The following is a 23,743-nucleotide window of genomic DNA, read 5'->3' on the forward strand; positions in this document are numbered from 1 at the left end:
CCAGGCCTCTATCCTATATAGTAAAAGGGTAATATGCCTCCCAGCACCGGGATCAGCGGAGCTGCGAGGCCTCCCAACACCCGGATCAGTGTGACAGGGGGCAGCGCCCAACCCCCCTGATCGCCCTGCGGCTCTGTGTGTGATAGGGCGGGGCCACAACCTCCCTATCCGCCCTGCTCTGTTCGTGACAGGGGAAGGCGCCCCAACCCCCTGATCGGCCCTGCCCTGTGGGTGATAGAGGGCAACGCTCCAACCGCCCCTCACGGGCCCTGCTCTGTGTGTGATGGGGTAGAGCCATAACCTCCCCATCGGCCCTGCCCTGAGTGTGACAGGGTGTGGCGCCCCAACCCCCTGATCCGCCCTGCTCTGTGTATGACAGGGGGCGGTGCCCCAACTCCCCTATCGGCCCTACTCTGTGAGTGACAGGGGGGAGCTCCCCAAACCCCTGATCGGCCCTGCTCTGTGTGTGACAGGGGGGAGCTCCCCAACCCCCTGATCGACCCTGCTCTGTGCGTGACAGTGTATGGAGCCCCAACCCCCCTGATGGGCCCTGCTCTGTGAGTGACAGGGGGGAGCTCCCCAACCCCGATTGGCCCTGCTCTGTGCATGACAGGGTGTGGTGCCGCAACCTGCCCATCAACCCTGCCTTGAGTGTGACAGGGGGCGGTGCCCCAACCCCCCAATCGGCCCTACCCTGAGCGTGACTGAGGGTGGCATCGCAACCTCCCGATCCGCCCTGCTCTGTGCATGACAGGGGCAGCGCCCCAACTCCCCAATCGGCCCTGCTCTAAGCCCGACCAGGGGCTGCACATAGGGATTGGGCCTGCCCTTTGCCACCTGGGAGCAGGCCTAAGCCAGCAGGTCGTTATCTCCCGAGGGGTCCCAGACTGCGAGAGGGCACAGGCCGGGCTGAGGGACCCCCCCTTCTCCCCAAGTGCACAAATTTTTGTGCACCAGGCCTCTAGTATACAAATAACCAAATAGAAAATACAGGGGGAGAAGAAACAATTTCACTTATAATGGGAACAAAAAAGTACCTAGGAATAAATTTCATAAGAAATGCATATATTCTGTACAGAGAAAACTTTAAAACACTAAAAGATATAAAAGCTGATTTGAATAACTGGAACATATTCTTAAAGTAGAAGACTAAAAATTTAATGGAGCCATTTCTTTCTGAACTGTGAATATATCATTAAAAACTATAAAACTTCTTCCAGTAAAGTTAACGAAGAACAATGAGGGGGTCTTGAGTCATACTATAAATTGTTTATATATTATAGTGCTTAAAATTGTTTGATACAAGTAGAGCAATAAGCATATCAATGGAACAGAATACTAAGTCCAGAAATATACCCAAGTACGGAACAGAATTCACTGTATAATAAAAATAGCTTTTCAAAGGCAGATTTCCTTAGAAGAGCTCTTAAAAAACCAATGAGAAAAAGACCTGCAACCTGTATGGAAAATGGCAAACAATAAGGAGTTGCACTTTACCACCAATATGACAATAACCAAAAAGTTTGTTAAAATACTTTTGATTACTGGTATTGTTTAGAGGATGGCGAAACAGGTCTCCTTGTTTTTGGGTGTGTTAAGTTTACATTACTTCAGTCTTTTTAGAGTTAATTTGATATCACCTTTCAAGTGCCCTCTAACCCAGCAATTCCACTCTGATCAGTTATTTTACAGGTATATTCACAGAGAAATGCACCTATTCTTTCCAATACTGTTTATAATCATCAAAGGCTAGAAACAATCTAAAGGCCCATGTTAAAAGGAAGTGGTCATATAAAATTGTTGTATATGTACATATACATATAAAATATTTTTTGATAGAGCTATACATGCTGTTTTAGAATGATATACTAAGATATACTATTAGGGAGACTTATTTTTCAGTGTACTCTCCTTAGGCATTGTTGAATTTTAAATTTTTAAACCATGAGTGCATATTACTTTTTCAAATCAGTTTAAAAAGAGATGTTTTTACACAACTGTTAAAAGGCAAAGAAACTAATAAATTACAGTTAACTTTCTGTTCTATAATATAACTATAAGGGAGAAATAAAAAACATTTTACACAAACAAGGTAAGAAAAGAGATACCACTGTTTCTCTTTTAAATGAAGTAAAAGAGAAAAAAAAAGACACATAGACAGACAACCATATGGTGACTACCAGAGGGAAAAGAAGAGTTGGGAGAGGTAGAAGATGGTAAAGGAAGAGGTAAATGGTGATGAAAGGAGACTTGATTTGGAGTGGTAAACATACAGTACATATACAGATGACGTATTATAGCACTGTATTCCTGAAACATGTATAATTTTATTAACCAACTAGAGGCCTGGTGCACAAAAATTTGTGCACTGGGTGGGGGGGGGGCGGTGGTGGTCCCTCAGCCCAGCCTGTGCCCTCTTGCAGTCTGGGACCCCTCAGGGGATGTCCACCTGCTGGCTTAGGCTCGCTTCCTGGGGGATCGGGCCTAAGCTGGCAGTCAGACATCCCTCTGGCAGCCCGGAAGTCCTCGGGGGATTTCCACTTGCCAGCGGGGAGCAGGCCTAAGCTGCAGTTGGACATCCTTAGCGCTGCTGAGGAGGAGGGAGAGGCTCCCGCCCCCACCGCTGTGCTGGCAGCCATCAGCCTGGCTAGTGACTGAGCAGAGCTGCCCCTGTGGGAGCACACTGACCACCAGGGGGCAGCTCCTGCATTGAGTGTCTGTCCCCTGGTGGTCAGTGTGTGTCATAGTGACCAGTCATTCCCAGTCATTCAGCTATTATGGTCAATGTGCATATTACCCGTTTATTATATAGGATAGAGGCCTGGTGCACGGGTGGGGGCCGGCTAGTTTGCCCTGAAGGGTGTCCCAGATCAGGGTGGGGGTCCCACTGGGGTACCTGGCCAGTCTGGGTGAGGGGCTAAGGGTCGCTTTCAGGCTGGCCAATCCCCCCAGCGGAGACCCTCACCCCATGGGAGTGTGGCCAGCCTGGGTGAGGGGCTGAGGGCCATTTTCAGGCTGCCCACAGCCCCTTCAGGGTGGGGGGGGGGGTTCCACTGGGGTGCCTGACCAGCCTGGGTGAGGGGCTGAGGGCCATTTTCAGGCTGGCCATGCCCCCTGGCGACCCAAGCTCCCGGTCTCTCCTTTTTTTTTTTTTTCAGCGCCTCCTTGAGCGGAGGGCAGGGCAGGCTGGAAGCAGGTATCTGGGATTTATTTATCTTCTATAATTGAAACTTTGTAGGTTTGAGCAGAGCCCAGGGCAGGCAGGAAGTTTGGCTTCCTCCATCGCCAGGGGCAACCCAAGCCTCCTGCTCGCTCCAGCTCCATGGCCACCGCCATCTTAGTTGGGTTAATTTGCATACCCGCTCCTGATTGGCTGGTGGGTGTGGCTTGTGGGTGTAGCAGATTGACGACGTGATGGTTAATTTGCATCTTTCTCCTTTATTAATGTAGATGTTACCCCAATAAATTTGATTTAAAAACCAATAAAAATTAAAAATAACAAAATTATTTGTTTAAAACATGAAGTAAAAATTAATAGTAAATTGAAAACAAAAATGAGGCCCTATCTGGTTTGGCTCAGTAGATAGAGCGTCATCCCGCAGACCAAAGGGTCCTGGGTTCAATTCCAGTCAAGGACACATACCTCGGTTGCAGGCTCCTTCCCGGCCCAGGCCCTTGGTCAGGGCACATGCAGGAAGCAACCAATTGATGTGTTTCTCTCACATTGATATTTTCTCTTTTTTCCCTTCTCTCTTCCACTCTCTCTAAAAATGAATGGAAAAATATCCTCGGGTGAGGATTAAAAAAACAAACAAAATTGAGGTAAAATTTAAGGTACAGTAACTGAGACAATCTATGTTATAATGCACTCGATGTCTAAATTTGAAATTTATTCATGGAATCAGCCAGAGCACATTCTTCAACCTATGATTTTCTTTCTTGAAAAAAAAAAAATCTTTTTTAGTGCATCTTTCTAGGCACAACAAAATCTGAAAAATCATGGAAAAGATAAAGCATATAAAATTTAAGAAGTTGTATGTAGCATACTTATAATCAAAACTCAATGTGTGTGAACAAAGTGGAGAAAGAAATTGAAGAAATTTCTAACATGAATTATTTATATTATTTATATTCAACAATGTGTCTTTAATCTTTTTTTCTGATAATAGCAGCATTTTTTATTTTATTTTTAATCCTCACCTGAGGATATTTTTCCATTGATTTTTAGTGAGAGTAGAAGGGGGGGGGGAGGGAGAGTGAGAGAGAGAGAGAGAGAGAGAGAGAGACATCACTGTGAGAGAGACACATCGATCAGTTGCCTCATACATGTGCCCTGACCAGGGCTGGCAATAGAGCCTGCAACTGAGGTATATACCCTTGAACGGAATCACACTCAGGACCCATCAGTCCACAGGCCAATGCTCTATCCACTGAACCAAACTGGCTAGGGCTGTAATAGCAGTTTTTAAGAAAATTCTTTTGGCCATATTACCCAAAGCAATATATAGATTTAATGGAATCCTCATCAAAATCCCAATGTCATTTTTTAAAGAAAGAGGATAAAAAATTATTTTGTGGGGGAACCACAAAAGACCCCAAATAGTCAAAGCAATTCTGTACAGAAATGTATACTTGAGCCCTAACCGGTTTGACTCAGTGGATAGAGCATTGGCCTGTGGACTCAAGGGTCCCAGGTTCGATTCCTGTCAAGGGCATATACCTTGGTTGCGGGCACATTCCCAGTAGAGGGCGTGTAAGAGGCAGCTGATCCACATTTCTCTCTCATCCATGTTTCTAACTCTCTATCCCTCTCCCCTCCTCTCTGTAAAAAATCAATAGAATATATATTTTAAAAAAAGAAATGTATACTTGAAATCTACATGATATTATTAACCAATGTCACCCCTATACATTTAATTTTTTAAAAAGGAAAACTCTTTTAAATAGAAATGCAAACTTGAAGAATAAAATTAGATTATGGCGATTTTTAAGTATTTACAAAGTAAATTCTACACCTAAATTACACGGACTTAAGATTTTAATTATCCTACTTTCTAAAAAGGGGAGAAAAGAGAAGTTACCTGAAGTTGATGAACAAATCCAGCATTAGGATTAATACAAAACCTTCTTTCTTGAACATAAGCAAATGCATCTCTGAAAACATAAAAAGAAAATTAAAGTGATGTTATCAGTTCATGAATTAAATCTTAATTGTGATAATTCATCTAAAATAGAAACTTATCTAAATATTTATCTAAAATAGGAAATCATAATCCTATAGCTTGTACTCGAAAGAGGTAGTGAGTGGTAGTGGAAATATCGACAGCGTGGTCAGACTAATCACAATAAAATGGTATCATTGTAGGACCTGTCTTGGAGGGCTATTGAGAAGATGGGAGGTAAGTGCAGAGCACTGTATAGAGCACCTGTCACATCATACATGCTCACAATGTTATCAGTGGTCAATGAGAAGTACATCTACTTCCACACTGTTATGAAGCATAAATGAGATAAAAACGCCTAGAAAACAGTGCCTGGAACATAGTAGAGACCCAATAAAAGGAAATTACTTTCACTATTCATATTATTACTGACAAGACACCAAATAATAAAGAGAATATATAAAAGTTTCCCAATGGTTGTTCATTTTTCAAATAAAATAAATTATCTGCATTCAAATAATATTCCTTTAAGAACTGATACTTATAAGGAAACTTATCCATTTTAAACACAAAGGATACGAAAAAAACAACACTAAATAAGCACTTGAAGAGTCCAGGGCCTTCACAGGGAAAGCAGTTGGGGGTGGGAGTGGGGACAAAGAATACTCAAGGTAGAAAGGGGGGCTCCAATTCCAACTGTGACCACCACTGCCATCCAGGGGGGTAGCCCGGAACAGCAAAAGGAGGCCAGCAATCATTCCCATAAGGGCAGTGGCGGCACCCGGGGATATATCGCCAGTAAGAAGAAAAAGTGTCCACCTCCAGCTTTGCACAGGGTATCAGCATGGAAGCCATGAGTGAGAAGAAAATGGTGCCTTCTGATTTTAGCACAGGACCTACAGAGAAAACTTGCAAACCTTTGTCATTTAAGGATCCCAACTTTGTGCCCTCTGGCCATGGTGGTATAGCTGGCAAGAACAGAACTTAGAAGAACTAACAAATTCTCATTTCTGAAAGGGCATTGCCATGGCAACTGAACAATTCCATCTACTTCAGTATTGATGCTCCCCTATCCTTCAAACCAGCTAAGCATTCTGATGTTTTAGGTCTTCTTGCCAACTACAGTGACCCACAGAGCAAGCTGCGGTTCAACACCATGAAAGACTTTCCCTACATTCGCAGGCTGCCATCCTATGTTGTCACTGGCTACCTGGCCCTGATAAACACCATAAGCATCGTTCCCTGAGCCTTGAGAAATGGAGTTGAAGTGGAAAACTATTTCAAAGCTAGACTTTGGACTCACAATTTTGCTTCATGGAAACATACTCATTCTGCTATCAATCTGGAAATGCCAGTGCTATGCCTTGGAAAGAATGTTTGGCTTTAAGGTTTTTTTTCCCTATGTTTTTCCTCCAAGTATAATATCTCCTGTTGAGTTATATTTATTTGTTGCCTCAAGTAAAGTCATTTGACAAGAAAATGCCAACAAAAAACCCCCAAGCATTTGAATGTTTATTATGTGTCAGGTATGTGGATCCAATGCTGAACATAGCTCAAATAGAGTAATGGGGAACATGGTATAAAAATGACTCAGCATGACTTAGTGGTTGAGTATCAACCTGAGAACCAGGAGGTCATGGTTCAATTTCTGGTCAGGGCAGATGCCCAGATTGTGGGCTCGATCCCCAGTTTGGGGCGTGCAGGACGCAGCCAATCAATGATTCTGTCTCATAATTGATGTTTCTATCTCTCCTCTCCTTTTTTCTCTGAAATCAATAAAAAATATATTGAAAAAAAGATGATGGAGAGGTTGATGGGTGCATGTCATGCAAGTTTCATTTGCTAGGTTAAGTTATTAAGAATTAGAAACCTTTGAAAGCTTTTTGGGGTAAGGTGATTATATGTTTAGATCAGATTTATCTTTTGAAAAGATCATTCCAAGTACAGTGTGAAGAACAAAACAGACTGAAGAAAAGAATACAGGAGACCACTAAGAAGGCTCCTATTGGAGGAGTCCAGGAAGATACAACTGAGCTTGTATTGGGGGATTAAATGATGAGGGAAAGATATATTGATACTCAATGTATATTTTAGGATATAAAACAGATAGGACTGGTTAATAGATCAGTTTGGGAGAAGGGGAATAAAAAAGGGGAAGGTATCAATGATTACAAGATTTCTAACTTGTGCAACCAGACACACTAACAAAGGAAACACTGCACAATGGCCAGGTTTATGTTCTGTTTTGGGCCAAGAAGCTCATGACCTCTCCTCTCTCTTTTCTATCTTTGCATATGCATGGAAAATACTATTCTGGATAAGAAAGACTACACTGAATTATGAAGAGAAGCTAAAACAATTCTTAGGTAATTTTTCATCCAACTACTGTTAAAGAAAAACAAAATAAATTAGCCTTTTAAAGAAGGAAAGCAGTAACATCTGTGTGTAAGTGTTTTAAAACTTATACTAACCAATTCCCTAAGCAGTAAATAGTCTTCCATGGATGATTCTAACTATAACTATCTTCTTAAAATAATAACAACAGTACCTCCATAAAACAAAACAAAAAATTTAAGTAGATAAGGGAGAAAAGCTACAAAGGTTAAGAGACAAAGCAGCTGGTACAAGAGCCTGCCTAATGAAACATGACTAGATAACAAAATCAAAAGAATATTAACTTTAAACTCCCAACTTCTCCATTAAATTAATAGTAATTTAAATTGTGGCTCAGTTTCTGAGTACTTTCTTACCTGTACTTCATTCCAAATGTTTCCATAATGTATGCAATAACAAAGGCAGCACTGAAAAGGGGGGGAAAAATTTAGAAAAAAACAACAGCAAAAAACAGAAAACACAACTCATTAATTAAATGTTAGAGAGAAAAAAATTATCTCTAACTTCATACCTCCTGGAGATCCCTGCATTTCCATGGACAAGAACTTTCCCTGAAAAAAAAAAGAAATAGTTATTCTGATAGAAAAATACAAAACAAGAAGTAAAGAAAACACAATCTTGCGAACAGTCCATTATATATAATTACAACTTTCATATCCTGAATTTAAGATGAATACTAACTGCCCTAGCTGGTTTGGCTCAGTGCATAGAGCGTCAGCCTGCAGACCAAAGGGTCCTGGGTTTGATTTCGGTCAAGGGCACATACCTAGGTTGCAGGCTCCTCCCTGGCCTGGGCCCTAGTAGAGGCTTGTGCAGGAGACAACCAATAGATGTTGTATATTTTAGGATATAAAACAGACAGGATTTCTCTCACATCAATATTTCTGTCTTTCCCTCTCTCTTCCTCTCTCTCTAAAAATCAATGGAAAAATATCCTCGGGTGAGGATTAAAAATAAATAAGTAAGTAAATTAATAAATAAAATGAATACTAACTAAAAAATTAACTAAACAATCTAAATATAAACATTAGTTAAGTAAATATTATTTACCTCCAGTTTGTAAGCTCCCATCAATAAATTCTTTAGTCTGAAAGCAAAGACAATGTGTTATAATAAAACATATAGATTAACATAAACATAAAATACATACAGTGAAACAAAATATATTGAAAACAATTTCCTGCTAATTTATATGAGTAATAATTACATCAATTCAAGAATTTTCAGATAATTTCAAATACTATTTGAAGATTAAAAGTTATATAGGAGCTAAAATTTAATAATTTCAAAGTGTGATTTCTCAAATTTTAAAAACATATGTAACACCACAAATTTAGCCATAACAAAGAAAAAGTTCAGACCATAATTAAGAGGTCAAACTATGAATACATTTTAAGTAATATTAAAATATTGATACCTACCATGGGAAAAAAACGTATTATATTTTCAACTGGATTATCTGCAATATCCAAGACTAAATATCTGAAAATAGAATATTTTGTGATAAGCACACTTTCAAACAAAACTCTCTTTATGTATTAAAAACCTAACTTTGAAAATTTCTAGACAACCATAAAAAGAATGCAAAACAACTTTCAAAGTATCATATTCCCAAGAACTGGACCATAGATTATATATTGCTTAAAGCATACATAACATTATTTTTTATATGTTTTTTTTTTTTTATTGATTTCAGAGAGGAAGGGAGAGGGAGAGAGAGAGATAGAAGTATCAATGATGAGAGAGAATCACTGATCGGCTGCCTCCTGCAAGCCTCCCATTGTGGATCGAGCCCCCAACCCGGGCATGTTCCCTGACCGGGAATCGAACTGTGATCTCCTGGTTCATAAGTTGACGCTCAACCACTGAGCAACGCCAGTTGGGCAGCATACATAACATCTAAAGCCTTACATAATACATGTGAACATTTCTCTGAATATGTTAATATTTTAAAAAATCTATCTGGTTAAAATAGAAAAATCACGAGACCTTCCTCCAGATCAGAATGGACCTAGAAAATAAAGACAAAAAGTGCCTATATTTATTATTGTTACTCTTCTATTTCTACTTCTCTAGGCCTACATGATTCTTCTCTGAATGGTCCTGTAATCCACGCCTCCTTACAACCCTACAGAGAGCACTTCAGAAGAAGCCTAGATTGGGCGCAGGGCGGGGCCAGGCCGGGGCACCCGGAGCCCAACCGGATCCTGTGGCCCTGTGGCCCATGCCCCTTCGCGCTCTCCACCCTCCCACCCCCCGCCCAAAAAAGAAGAAGCCTAAAGTCTGAAAGAGAAGGAGCTAATCAAAATGAAAGGCAGTCTGATGGAGCCAAGAGTAAAAAATTCGCTGTTTGAACTAACCTTCAGTAGCGCAAAAAGTCAAGAGACCACCTGTCCTGGAATTTAATGCTTTGGAAAACATTTAAAATAAGACATTATTAATATGGTAGGCTTTTTTTTATTTTGTGAAAAACTTCCATTTCTAATTTATCCAACTTAACCTGTTTACTTAACATAACTATAAATAAGTTATGAAATTAATTTTTAAGTTAGCATTGTTTTAAAAATTACAGTTCTTTAATGGTAAAACACCAATAAATTCAGGGCATATCAGAGAGAAGTTGAAGCTCAGGATCCAAGGATAATCCAATGTAAAAACCATAAGGATTCTGACAATAGTATCTTAGAATGACTAGGTAGACCTGTTGTATAAAACATTGCTTCAGGGGAGAAAATGTTAATTCAGAGTTAAACTAAAATATTTTACTATATGCTAATTTGAATGTCAAAAACTACTAGTACCCCTAGCTGTTTTGGCTCAGTGGATAGTGTCAGCCTGTGGACTGAAGGGTCCCAGGTTCGATTCCCGTCAAGGGCACATGCCCAGGTTGCACTTGATCCCCAGAAGGGGGCGTGCAAGAGGCAGCTGATTAATGATTCTCATCATTGATGTTTCTATCTCCCTCTCCCTTCCTCTCTGAAATCAATAAAAATATATTAACATATACATACATATATTTTTAAAAAACCACTAGAACTATCCTATATAATAAAAGCCTAATATGCTAAGTGTCTGACTGTTCATTCAACCATTTGACCTGTTGCTATGACATGCACTGACCACCAAGGAACAGACACTCCAACAGTAGATTAGCTTACTGCAGGGGTCCAGCCAATCGGGACTGGGTAAGACGGACTGGACACACCCTGCAGCCCTCCCGCAGTCCCTTCCCAGCCCTGATTGTGCACCAGTGGGGTCTCTCGGCCTGGCCTGTAGCTCTCTGACATCCCCCGAGGGGTCCTGAATTGCGAGAGGGCACAGGCCAGGCCAAGGGACCCCACCAGTGAACAAATCGTGCACTGGGTCTCTAGTCAATCTATAAGACAACACTCAGTTTAAGGAGAAAGAGTTCTTCCATTAGTATAAAGAACCTGCTCTGGGTATTAAAAACAAATGTAAAATGATAACATTCATTTTCTCTAATATACATAAGTCTATGTGTGTATATACATAATACACATATACAATAAAGAAATATTTAGAAGGAAATATAACAAAATGTTAACCAAAGTATATCATCTAGGTTGTGGAATTATGAATGAGTTTTTAAATATTTTTTCTTAATATCATTTCAGTTTTTCCAAAGTATCTATAAAGGACAAGTGTTTATTTTACAATTAGAAATAATTCAATCTATTTTATTTTTAAAATATAGACATTTATTTTTAAAAACTAATTTTTATTCACTGAGAAATATGTACACAGTCAAAAGTTCTATCAGTATAAAAAATATTTGCAATGAAAAATAGATCCCTTTACCATCCTAGACCCTGAATTTCCCTTCTGAAAAGCAATCACTGTCAAGTTTCTAGTCTTAGTCCAGAAATTTTCTTTACAGATACAAAAATATATAGGGTGTCTCAAAAATGTATATACACTTTAACAGCTAATAATTCACTTAATTTTCACTCCTTTTCAGGTTTACCTGATTTGAAATAATAGGTGAAGCCAGACTAAGCTTTGAACAAAGAAAATTTATCCTAAAGTACTACTAGACTTTTTATGGGAATACAGACAGGATAAAGTTTATGTTACAAAACCGGCAATAGCTGACAAATTGAAGGCACACAAATTCCGAATGAAATTCCAATTCTTTGATGTTTGTGATTCCACTGGTTTGTGTTATCAGCAGTGCCTGGACCAGAACAGTCCAGTTTGAAAACAGGCATTGAAAAAAATTATTAATTTCTGTAGAAGCTTTTAAATTTTGAAAATGAACTGTATGTTAATAAACACTGACATTATGCTGGGCCAGCGTGGCTCGGTGGTTGAACTTTGACCTATGAACCAGGAGATCACGGGTTTGATTCCCAGTGAGAGCATATGCCTGTGTTGGGAGCTCGATCCCCAGTGTGGGGCATGCAGGAGGCAGCTGATCAATTTCTTTCTCATCATTGATGTTTCGATCTTTCTCCCGCTCTCCCTTTTACTCTGAAAAAAAAAAAAAATTAAATAAACACTGACTTTATAACCATTCAAAGTGCATATACATTTTTTGGGACACCCATTATATGCCTAATGCCTTGTATACATTTTTAAACAAACTGAGAGTGTACATGGTTCTGTACCTTGGTTTTTCTTTTTTTAATTTTTTATCGATTTCAGAGAGAAAAGAAGAGGGAAAGAGAGATAGAAACATCAATGATGAGAATCACGTGCATGCACCACACTGGGGATCAAGCTGCAACCCGGGCATGTGCCCTAACTGGGAATCGAACTGTGATCTCCTGGTTCATAGGTCAATGCTCAACCACTGAGCAATGCCGCCAGGCTGATTTTTCTTTTAATGAATCTTAGAGATTATTCCATATCAATACACACATAAATATTTAAATATTTTAAAATTTATTTTTATTGTTGAAATAGTACAAATGTCCCCCAGTTACTCCCTCCTGTGCTCCCCTCCACCCTGCTCCCACCCGACCCTAGGCCTTCACCTCACTATTGTCTGTGTCTGAGGGTTATGCATATATTCATATCAGTTCTTTGGTTCATCTCTTCCTGTTGCTCCTCCCCACTTCCCTTTGAAATCTGTCTGTTCCATGCTTCCATGTCTGTGGTCCTATTTTGTCAGTTTATTTTGTTAATTAGATCCTACATATAAGTGAGATCATGTGATATCTGTCTTTCTCTGACTGGCTTATTTCACGTAGCATAATAACAGAAAAATTTCATTCTTTTTCATGGTTATAGTATTCTATTGTATGTTCACACAATATATTTTACAATGTCTTATACTAATGGACATTCGGGTTGCTTTCATTTTTATAAACAATAAAGCAGAGCATTAAAATGTTTTTAACATATATGCTTTTATATAGACACAGAATATCTCTAGAATGATATTCAAGGAAGAGTTTTAATAGTAGCTGCCTCCCAGGAGAGAAGTTAGGTATCTGGGTTTAGAGGAGGAAAGAGACTTACTTTCATTATATACCATTGTTGTACCGCTTGTAGTACACTCAATTTTAAAAATAAAGTTAAAATAAAGAAATTATATATTATTAGATGCTCAACAGCACTCACTGTAAAATAAATAAGATAGGCAAATTAAAATTACATGAAACACCATTTTAATCCAGGAGATCTGGAAAAATTTTTAATGCTTTATAATTCTGTTTAAGAGAGATCCAAAAAGAGTTATTCTCATATACTTCATAGTGGAAATGCAGACTGATCCAACTCACTGGAGGGCAATTTGCAGCACCTATTAAAATTTTAAATGCTCATATCTAGCAATTCCACTTCTACAAATTTACTGATACACTTAATATGAATTAAATGACATGTACAGGGAAACTGACTATATGCTATATTAGCAAGTCTGGAAACAATCTAAATGTTTGTTTAGGAGACAGTTGAATAAATTTTAGTGTAGTCATACAATAGATTACTGTACAACTTAAAAAGAATAACGCAGTTCCTAGCTGGTCTGGCTCAATGGATAGAGCTTCGGCCTGCAGACTGAAGGGTCCAAGGTTTGATTCTGGTCAAGGGCACATGCCAGGGTTGCGGGCTCCATCCCCAGTAGGGGGCATGCAGGAGGCAGCCTATCAATGATTCTCTCTCATCTTTGATATTTCTATCTCTCTCTGCCTCTCCCTTCCTTTCTGAAATCAATACAAATATATTTTTTTAAAAAAAAGAATAATGCAGCTCTAAGTAATGATACGCAGCAACTTCCAAAAAATATACAATTTTTTAAAAGCCAGAGTAAAAAAATAGTTTACCTTAGGAATTTGCTTATATATGTAACATTACTCTGGAAGGATACTCAAAAAGAAGTAACAATTGGATGTCTTTATGAAGGGAATTTAGTCTTTAGGGGATAGGAATAGGGAAACCTACTTTTCATATACATTATTTCAAACCTTTAGAATTCTGAGTTATGTACATGAATTACTTATTTAAAATATTTTAAAGGACATCTATTTTTAAAATGATGTGCTGTACAACCCATCTCTATGTACAGAAGAAAGTCTGATATAACAAAATCAACTTGAATTAAAAACCAATTACATGTTTGCTACACGTAACATTTTAATAAATAAGAGCAATAATCTTACCTAAATAATTGTTGAAAGTTTGGTTTAATAAAGTTTGCTTCAATATTTTGTCTTATGCATATGATATGGGTTACTCCATGTTTCTGTAGTATAGGTAGCTATCAAAAAAGAAGAGGCAGGGGAGAGAAACAGTTTAAAATACAAGCATCATCCTACTGTAACATAGATGTTTGAAAATACACAATTCAACATTAGAATTAATACAGACACATCTGAACTTTAAATAAAGGGGATTAAAGCTAATTTTAAGATAATATAATTGCTGTAGCCAGTTGTTCATTGGTAGAGCATTGGTCTGTGGACCAAAGGGTTGCAGGTTTAATTCCCAGTCAAGGGCATGTACTTTGGTTGCAGGTTCCCCACCCCCAGTAGGGTCATGTGTGGAAGGCAACCAATCGATATGTCTCTCTCACAATGATGTTTCTTTCTCTTTCTATCTCTCTCACCCTGTCCTCCCTCCCTCCATTCTCTTTAGAAATCAATAGAAAAAATAATATAACTGAAATGATCAGCAAGAGATTTCAATGATTCAAGATTAATACATTAAATGTCCTCAAAAGACTAATAGGACTATTTTACAATTATAATCTTAGAGCTCGATGGGAGCTTAAAGATAATTTATTTGGAAAACAATACTATACAGTTGCTGAAAGCATGGACTTTGGAGTCATAAGAGCCCAAGCTTTATATCCAGCCCTGCAGTTCAGTTTTCTCATGTGAAAATGGGGAAAACAATACCTAGTCACTAAGTGGTTATAAGAAGTAGATAATACATGTGGTGTTTGGCAGAGTGGCTTCAGCACATGTCAAGTGTTTATTAAATAGTAGTTACATATATTGACTATGGTATGTTTTTCTTTAGAGGGAATTAAGACATAAATAGTTGTTCAACATCGCCGACTTAATTAATAATATAGTACCAGAGTCAAAATCTCTAGATTACTACTGGCCTCTCCCAGTATATTTTTTGTGCTAGAAGCCAGAATTAATACAATTCATAGAACCCAATGAAAGCTTTCAGGGTTTTAAAGTTCTACTAAAGTTGAAAATAGGCAACTCCAAATGTTATCTTTTTATATTCTGTGGTGCTTTTTTGGCTTGTATTATAGAGCAATTTAATACAACACTAGGAAATATCAAATTTTTATTTGCAAGCCATTAGTTTTCTGTGAATTTATAGATGATGTTATTTTAATACCTAAAATGTAAATTCTATGAGAGCAAAAACTTTGTTCAATGATTCATATTAAGTATGTGTAACAGTGCCTCAAACATAGTAGTGGTTCGATAATAATGTTTAATAAATGAACAGTTCATGTAGACATGAGGAATCGGAATAATCTTGAGTTTTCTATGATATTTAATCCTATAATCCTATATATTGAATTCCCACTTTCTACATTAAATACTCCAGAACAGTAATACTAATAATTTATGAGAGAAGTCAAAGGATAATTTATATTTGCTATGGACTGAATGTACCCTCCTAAAACTCATGTTGAAGCCCTAACTTCCAAGGTGATGGTATTAGGAGGTATGTCTCTGGAAAGTAATCAGATAGACACCTCTCAAGGTTGTTGGCTTAGATGAGGTCATGAGGGTGGAGCCTCTATGATGGAATTAGTCCTCTTATAAGAGGAAGAGACATTAGTTTCCTCTCTATGATGTGAAGATACAGCTAGAAGGCAGCCTTTGGCAAGCTAGGAAGAGGGAACTCACCAAAACCTAATCTTGTTGGCACCCTGATTTCAGACTTCCCATCCTCCAGAACTGTGAGAAATAAATGTCTGTTGTTGAAACCACCCAGTCTTTTATTATAAGCACCAAGTATTTTATTATAGCAGCCTGAGCTAATTAAGAAAACAAGGTTTTCAAAAGCTTTAAATATTAATTTTTGCAGCAAATTTTCCTATGTCTAACAGAGATTAGAGAGTTAAATTATCTTTCTATTTCTAAGTATATCTTGAATAAGAAGGGAGGTAAGCATTTGGTAGGATTAATAATTAATGTCGCATATTCACATTTATCCAACCTACAAAATGATTTCAACATTCATTCCTTTGCTCACATTTGATCTATGATAATCTGAAGATTTCATATCTATTAATGTGAGGAACTAGAAGACAACATATATAATTGTGGACAAAAACAATTTGAAGGCATATTAGGTTATTAATAAGTAAAAACAAGCCTGATTATCAAAATAGAATCCAAATGCAATAGCAAAGAGAGTACTTTTTACTGTTTAATAGATTTGGTTATATAAAACAAATTACGACGTTTTCATACTTACAAACAACAGAGGAGTTTTACAAAAGAAATAGTTTAACAGTTACAAAGGGCCTTAGTTTGCCCTTTTTATTAAAACGGTATTTGAATGTAATAAAGGATAGGCTTAAATAATGAGTCCTAGGAAAGGAGTTTATTCCCTAAAGTTTCTCTATCTCCTTATAATGTTTTATTTTGTTGTTATATATTTTGGAATGATGGTTATGAAAAGAAATATTGGTGACTCAGGGTGAAAAATAATCAAATTTGCCATATAAGCTTTTGAAGAGATAGATCTATATACAAATATTTATTATTTAATATGACAGACAGTAGAATTGGTAGTGAGAATACAACAAAAAATTAAAACCATCTTGAAGGCCAGTATTTTGTGAACACTACATTATTTGGGCGATAACTTTATGTTTGTCTTTTACAAAGTAAGTCACATTTAAATCTACAGTTGTCTGACCTATCCTTTCCAACGTAGTGGCAGGCCATCAAAATGACCAGGATGACTCAACGGTCAAAAAACCTTCCAAATCACCCAAAATTCAAAAATACATCAAATTATATCATGAAAGTTGAAAATTCTACCATTTTTACAAAACCTATTATAAGTAGGTAAGAATACTGACTTCTAAATAGGCAAAGTTTGGGGGATAACATTTGTGATACAATGTTTCACATTCTAATCCAAAGATAATTAGTAGAACTGTCATAATTCATAGGGCTGAATTCTCTAGAAAGTAGCAATGATACTGCTACATATATTAAAATGAGATCTATACTCTTAATTGTGTAACTGAAGAAATCTATTTCAGTTTGACACCATAGGACAGGGGTGGGCAACCCCTGGCACGTGTGCCAAACATGGCACGCCAGTAACTTTTGCTGGCACGTGAAACCCTCTCTTATAATCTTCCATTTACAATTTTTGCGAACATTTGAATGACATAAATGTTAAACTACAAGGAACTGGCAAGACACTTGATGTTATCTTTGGTTACATAAAGGTTTTTTAAAAGAAACAGGAAATCTTTAAGAGGGATGTGGATGGTGGGAGATTTAGATATTTCCCAAACCTCAAGAGGCACATCAAAGATTTCCCAAAAGATGACAGAACAGACTGTCAAAGCCTTCAAAAACTGTTTTTAAACATCATCGAATCAACTATTGAGCAGTTCTTCTCAAGATTTGCGAAATTCAGAGAACTGGAAGAGACAGCAAAATTCATGAGGTTTCCAGACAGCATGAAACTGGAGGAACTAAACTTACAAATGTTTGCATGGATAGACATGGCTGACTTTGAAATGCAGTTGACTGAATTTCAGAGTAGCTCAATTTGGAAGCAGAAATTTATTGACCTTAGAGTTGACTTGGAAAACATTGAAAAAAAAAGCGATTAGAGACAGGAGTACCAGAGAGAAGTGTCAAAAACGAACTATTGAGGACTTGGAATGCCATTCCAGAAAATTTTTTGTTTAAAAAACTTTGCAACAGCGTTACTCTCCATGTTTTCATCCACATATGCTTGTGAGTCTTTGTTCTCAGTGATGAATTTTGTTAAGTCTCATAATAGGAGTAGCCTGATGGATGAAAGTAGTAGCTCGTGCATATCTCTGAAGGTCACGAAATATAAACCTGATGTAAAATCTCTGTCATCAGTGATGCAGCAGCAAAAGTCCCACTGATAATATCAAACGGAGTCATAAAGTTTTCTGTTGGACTATCAGTGTACATGTATACATTAAAAAATAAATGTATTGCCGAAACCGGTTTGGCTCAGTGGATAGAGCATCGGCCTGCGGACTGAAAGGTCCCAGGTTCGATTCCGGTCAAGGGCATGTACCTGGGTTGCGGGCACATCCCCAGTAGGAGATGTGCAGGAGGCAGCTGATCGATGTTTCTCTCTCATCGATGTTTCTGACTCTCTATCTCTCTCCCTTCCTCTCTGTAAAAAATCAATAAAATATATTTAAAAAAAAATAATAAATAAATGTATTTTTCATCATCATATACTGTGTTTTTGTCACTCGAATGAATTTTATTATTTCTTCAAGGTTCTTCACATACGTACACCTTAAGAGAGATCAAGTAGGCGTAACATTCTCAAAAAATTAGGGTTGGCATGCAGAAGAATTTTGAGTCAGAGATTTTGCTGGTTTTGGCAAGCACTCACAAAAAGGTTGCCCACCCCTGCTATAGGACATTTATATAGAGAGCAATACTTCAGAACTTAGAGCATCCAGACCTCTAAAGTCTGGAAAAACAAAAATAAGATTTGATCCACTTCAATCAAAATAAGTGTGTGTATGTGCATGCACAGACAGACACACAAACACACACCCTTGATAAGGAAAGGCTAACTAAAATATCCTTATTTTGGGCTTTATATTTTAGAGGGTAAATAAATCATTAAATAAAGGTCCACTATTTGGTAAATCTTTCAAACACAAGGATTTCATGAGAAAAAAAAAATAGAAACTTCATTTATGATTTGTGGTTAAACACTTGAGAATCACTGGCCAGTAAAATTTGGAAAGAGGCAGGTACTCCAGAGTAACAATTACTGTTAACATGCAATTATTTGTGAACTCTCCCTCAAATAAAACTCTACTAAAAAAAAAAAAATTACTACAAAAAAGTTAGTTAATAAAATCTCTTAACAAACCTAACGTAAAGTTCATACCTTGCTTTTCATAGCAGAAGAATATGGGCCTAAAAATAATCCAGGTAAAATTTCCTAGAAAAAAAAATTGAGATATTTACCATCAGCAATTTAAATCTATATAAAATATGTACCATAAAAGTGGATATTGCGTGTTTTCATAGTTATAATAATTTGCTAAAAAGCTTATTATCTAGAGAGCATTTCCCAGCTACAATGAGCAAATGATTGGGAAGAAAAATGAATATGTGCTTTATATATCAAACGAGACATTCAAAATTCAAATGTGGTTCTGAATACATTCCAGATATTTGAACTTCTACAGTGCTTTTTTCTTCTCCGAGTTTTACTGACAATAGTGCTTTTATAGCAGTTTGGGTAGAATTAATACATTGTAGGATTTCTTTTACATTAATAAAACACCTCTAATTTTACTTCTAGTCTCAGCTAAAATCTAGAAATAGGCATAAAGAAAATCTTCCCTTTGGAATTACATTAAACCTTATTCAGCCAACTCAAAAGCAGTACCCGATACAAGATTAGAACTGCTATCTAGCCCTGCCGGCATAGCTCAGTGGATAGAGCATCTGCCTACAGAGTTAAGGGTCCCAGGTTTGATTCCTGTCAAGGGCACATGCCTGGGCTGAGGGCTCGATCCCCAGTAGGGGGTGGGCAGGAGGCAGCCGATCAATGATTCTCTCTCATCACTGATGTTTCTATCTCTCTCTCTCCGTCCCCCTTCCTCTCTGAAATCAACAAAAATATATTTTAAAAAAAGAACTGCTATCTATAGTTAATAATAGAAATAAAGTACAGCAAGTGAAAAAAAGGTGAATATCAAATGTTTGCTTATTGACATTTTTAACAATTTAAATAAGTACTTTCTGAATATTGCATTAAAGCTTATTCTATGTGAATTCAATATAGAATGCTTTCAGTCAGGCTGTATCATACCCAAGATACTAACGTAGTAGTTCAGTTCTATGGGATATTGTCTGATTTCTTCTAACAGCTTCTTGTGAGCAGAAATAACATTTTTCTCATCTTTGCATTCTCCACAGCACCAAGTAAAATGGCTCTTAGTTACTCACATACTTTTAAAAAATGGATTTTCACTAAGAAAGAAAAGAAACAGATTTTTAGAAGTAAAAGGATTCCCAGGAACAAAAGATATTGCTTGATCCTAGGTCTAGCAGAGTGACTGTAAATGGTGAGAAATGCAAAAGAAAAGTGAACTGTTAATTAGCTATCACTTAGGTCATTCCATACTGGGAGAATTCAACTCGGTCTTCTGGAGGAGTTTTGGAAATTGATTGGAAATCACTAATATATCTAAGGTATGATATAGCCTGACTGACAGATTTCCATATACACTGAACTCTCCTGGATGTATCTAAACTAGACAAACAGAACAAACTACTTTCAAAAGGAATCAAAATACTGTACCAAATTTTTTAGATGCAGAAAAACAAACTGACTCATTAAGCAAGTACATATATTACTGTCCATGGTTCTAATCTTAAAAATAAGAACTGCAACAATTCATTTCCCATCTTTTTAAGATCCACAATTAAGTTTAAATCTGTTAATATTTAAAAATACTTAGTGATGAACCTACAGAGTATGAGTCAACAGATGAGCCACAAAGGATTCAAATCCTTTGTGAAATTAGGTTATTTAATGATCCTATATAATACAAGGGTAACATGCAAATTGTCCCCTCCACTGGGAGTTCGACCGGAATTCAACCAGAGGGTGGGGCCGGCCGGCCAACCTCCCATGTCCCCTCCTCCTCTCACTCCCGCCAGTCCAATTACCCTGATCGGGAGGGCTGGCTGGACCCCACCCATGCACTATTCGTGCACCAGGCCTCCAGTAAACAATAAGGTTGTCATACCTGCATCTCTCGTCTCATAGGATAGGTCCACTCCTTAAAAATAAAGAAAAACACAAGAATAAAAGTTAAATAACATTATAAAAAATGTCACCCAATTAAAAATTAAAGATGTGACATTCAAGCATGTGGAATTTTAAGAAAAGTTTATACTTTAAGAATATTCTATAAAAATAGCAGAATCAATTAGCTACACAAACACCTGAAAATATAAGTAACAAGAAACAAGGTATTCTTTAAATATTTGGCCTTCCAAAATTATGATTATATTACTTCATACAATGGATGGAATAGTTCATGAATTATAAGAATAGATATTCCAGAAGTTTCTCCCCCAAATAATCCTCTAAATTACAGATATTGATAGACATTTTTTTTTTTTACATTCATGCTAACTCAGATCAACTGGCAGTAGATAGCTAAAACAAAGTGTGGAAAAGACTAAGGAAGAAGAGTGTTGTGGTCAATAAGCAATATCTGCAATGGATGAAAGAAAAATGGTGTATGACAAGTATTTGCCATCTCTGATTTGCCAGGTGCTTGTGAAACAGCCTTTCCCATACCTTACTTGGGCTTAAGATTCTGTCTTGTTCAACTCGTTTGAAATATACATTTCAAGAAAGCATAGATTTCATTCTGTCTTTGGAATGCAGACCAAGATAAAGAAGTCAGAAAATAATGCAAAATGCCAATGGCAAAGACAAAATATTTTAAAAGTTAGGAAAAGAACAAAGAAATGACAGTACATTGACATGAAAAATCAAATACAGTACAGATAGTCCTAATTTGTAAATGGATTGCATTCCAAGTCTCTAACTTGGTTGCTTAAAACTCAGAATTATAAATAGTAATTAGCTTTCTGAAGTTAAAACTAGAAGTGTTGCTCTTTTTTTAAATAACACACAAACCTTTTATTTTAAAATAATTTTAGGATTACAGAAAAGTTGCAAAAAATTGTACGAGAAATCTCCTTTATCCTGATTCCCCAACTCAGAAAAGTATTTTTAGCACATAATGTAGAACTTTTATACACCCATAATAGAAAGGGAGAATATTCTACTCCTGCAATGCCAGCAGGCTTTAAAAAAACACACAAAAAAAACAGAGAAGAAACAGAAAATACATTTTAATCTTGAAAACTGGTCTCAGCAATGTAGTAGTAGTAGATTATAAATCCTGAGAAATTGTCTATGTAATGACAGTTTAAAAAAGGAATAAAGCCCAGCTCATGTGGCTCAATTGATTGAGCATGGTCCCATGCACTAAGAGGTCGCCAGTTCGATTCTTGATCAGGGCACATGCCCAGGTTACGGGCTTGATACCCAGTAGGGAGTGTGCAGGAGGTAGCCAATCAACTGATGTTTCTCTCTCATCCATGTTTCTGTCTTTCTCTCTCCCTTCCTCTCTCTTTAAAAATCAATAAAAAACGTTTAAAAAAAAGAGAGAAGTTGGCCCTGGTCGGGTAATTCTGTTAGAGCATCATCCCGATACATCAAGATTGCGAGTTCAATTCCTGGTCAGGGCACATATAAGAATCAACCAATGAATGCATAAATAAGTGGAACAACAAATCTCTCTCTTCTCTCTTCTCTCTTCTCTCTTCTCTCTTCTCTCTCTCTCTCTCTCTCTCTCTCTCTCTCTCTCTCTCTCTCTCTCTCTCCCCCTCCCTCCCTCCCTCCCTCCCTCCCCCCCCCCCCCTCTCTCCACCTCTCCATCTCTTTCAAAATCAATAAATAAAATTTTCTAAAAATGAGAACTTATGAATATGGACAACAGTGTGGTGATTGTGGGGGAGTGGAGAAGGCACAGAGTGAATAAATGGAAAAATTAAATGAAAAACACAAAAAATAAAATTTATCTATGTAAAAAATAATCTTTAAATGCACAGCTAAATTAACAGGCAAGTTAATCACTACAGATTAGTTTTGCTTGTTTTTTAACTTCTTATAAATGGAATCAACTATTTTATGTCTTGCTTCTTTCATTCCACTTAATGTCTGGGTTTAACCCATGTTGTAGTGTATGTCAGTTTTCCCCTTTTTATTTCTGTGCCGTATACTACTGTATGAATATTACACAATTTACTCATTCTCCTGTGGAGATTTAAGTAGCTTCCAGGTTTTGGCAATTATGAATAAAGATGCTATGAAAATGTTTTTACTAGTATGTGCCCTTTGGTAGTCATATGCATTCCTTTCTCTTGGATATGTAAGTAGCAATGGAATTGCTAGATCACAAGGGTGATACCAATACCAAAAGTTTTCCAAAACTAATTTACTAGTACACTTCCACCAGCAAGGAATGGAGGTTGTAGTTGTTCCACATCCTCATCACAGTCATATTTTAAATAGCACTGTACATGTGAGATTAAGACAAAGCCTAGGACTTGCTCAAAATGAGAAGTCAAATAAAACATAAAAAGCTGGTCCCTAGCTGGGTTGGCTCAATGGACAGAGCATTGGCCTGTGAAATGAAGGGTCCCGGGTTCAATTCTGGTCAAGAGCACGTACCTTGGTTGCAGGCTCCTCCCCGGCCCAGGCCCTGGTCAGGGTTCGAGCAGGAATCAACCAATCGATATATTTCTCACACATCGATATTTCTCTGTCTTTCCCTCTCTCCCACTCTCTCTAAAAATCAGTGGGAAAATATCCTCGGGTGAGGAATAAAATAAAATAAATAAAATAAATAAATAAATAAATAAATAAATAAATAAATAAAATAAATAAAT

General features: G+C 37.4%; 2 protein-coding genes across 3 annotated transcripts in view; one reads left to right on the forward strand and one right to left on the reverse strand.

The window, feature by feature from the left end:
• The window catches only part of STYX (serine/threonine/tyrosine interacting protein), a 44,548-nt gene that overhangs the window by 8,837 nt on the left and 11,968 nt on the right, over window positions 1-23,743 (reverse strand). The window contains exons 2-9 of one of the 2 annotated variants that reach the window (XM_059695805.1): window positions 21,019-21,051; window positions 19,143-19,196; window positions 14,183-14,280; window positions 8,978-9,038; window positions 8,607-8,643; window positions 8,068-8,107; window positions 7,913-7,963; window positions 5,082-5,154 (exon numbers count right to left, since the gene is read on the reverse strand). In XM_059695805.1, coding sequence (XP_059551788.1) covers window positions 5,082-5,154; window positions 7,913-7,963; window positions 8,068-8,107; window positions 8,607-8,643; window positions 8,978-9,038; window positions 14,183-14,280; window positions 19,143-19,196; window positions 21,019-21,051 — 447 coding nt within the window. The remainder of the gene's footprint in view (window positions 1-5,081; window positions 5,155-7,912; window positions 7,964-8,067; window positions 8,108-8,606; window positions 8,644-8,977; window positions 9,039-14,182; window positions 14,281-19,142; window positions 19,197-21,018; window positions 21,052-23,743) is intronic. The other variant, XM_059695812.1, reaches the window with a different exon arrangement.
• Window positions 5,871-8,782, forward strand: LOC132234646 (INO80 complex subunit C-like). The gene is given in 1 exon segment (XM_059695825.1): window positions 5,871-8,782. A coding segment is annotated over 1 exon segment (402 nt). The 5' UTR covers window positions 5,871-6,006; the 3' UTR covers window positions 6,409-8,782.

This window comes from Myotis daubentonii, chromosome 1 (assembly GCF_963259705.1).
Source record: "Myotis daubentonii chromosome 1, mMyoDau2.1, whole genome shotgun sequence".
Taxonomy (NCBI): Eukaryota; Metazoa; Chordata; class Mammalia; order Chiroptera; family Vespertilionidae; genus Myotis; species Myotis daubentonii.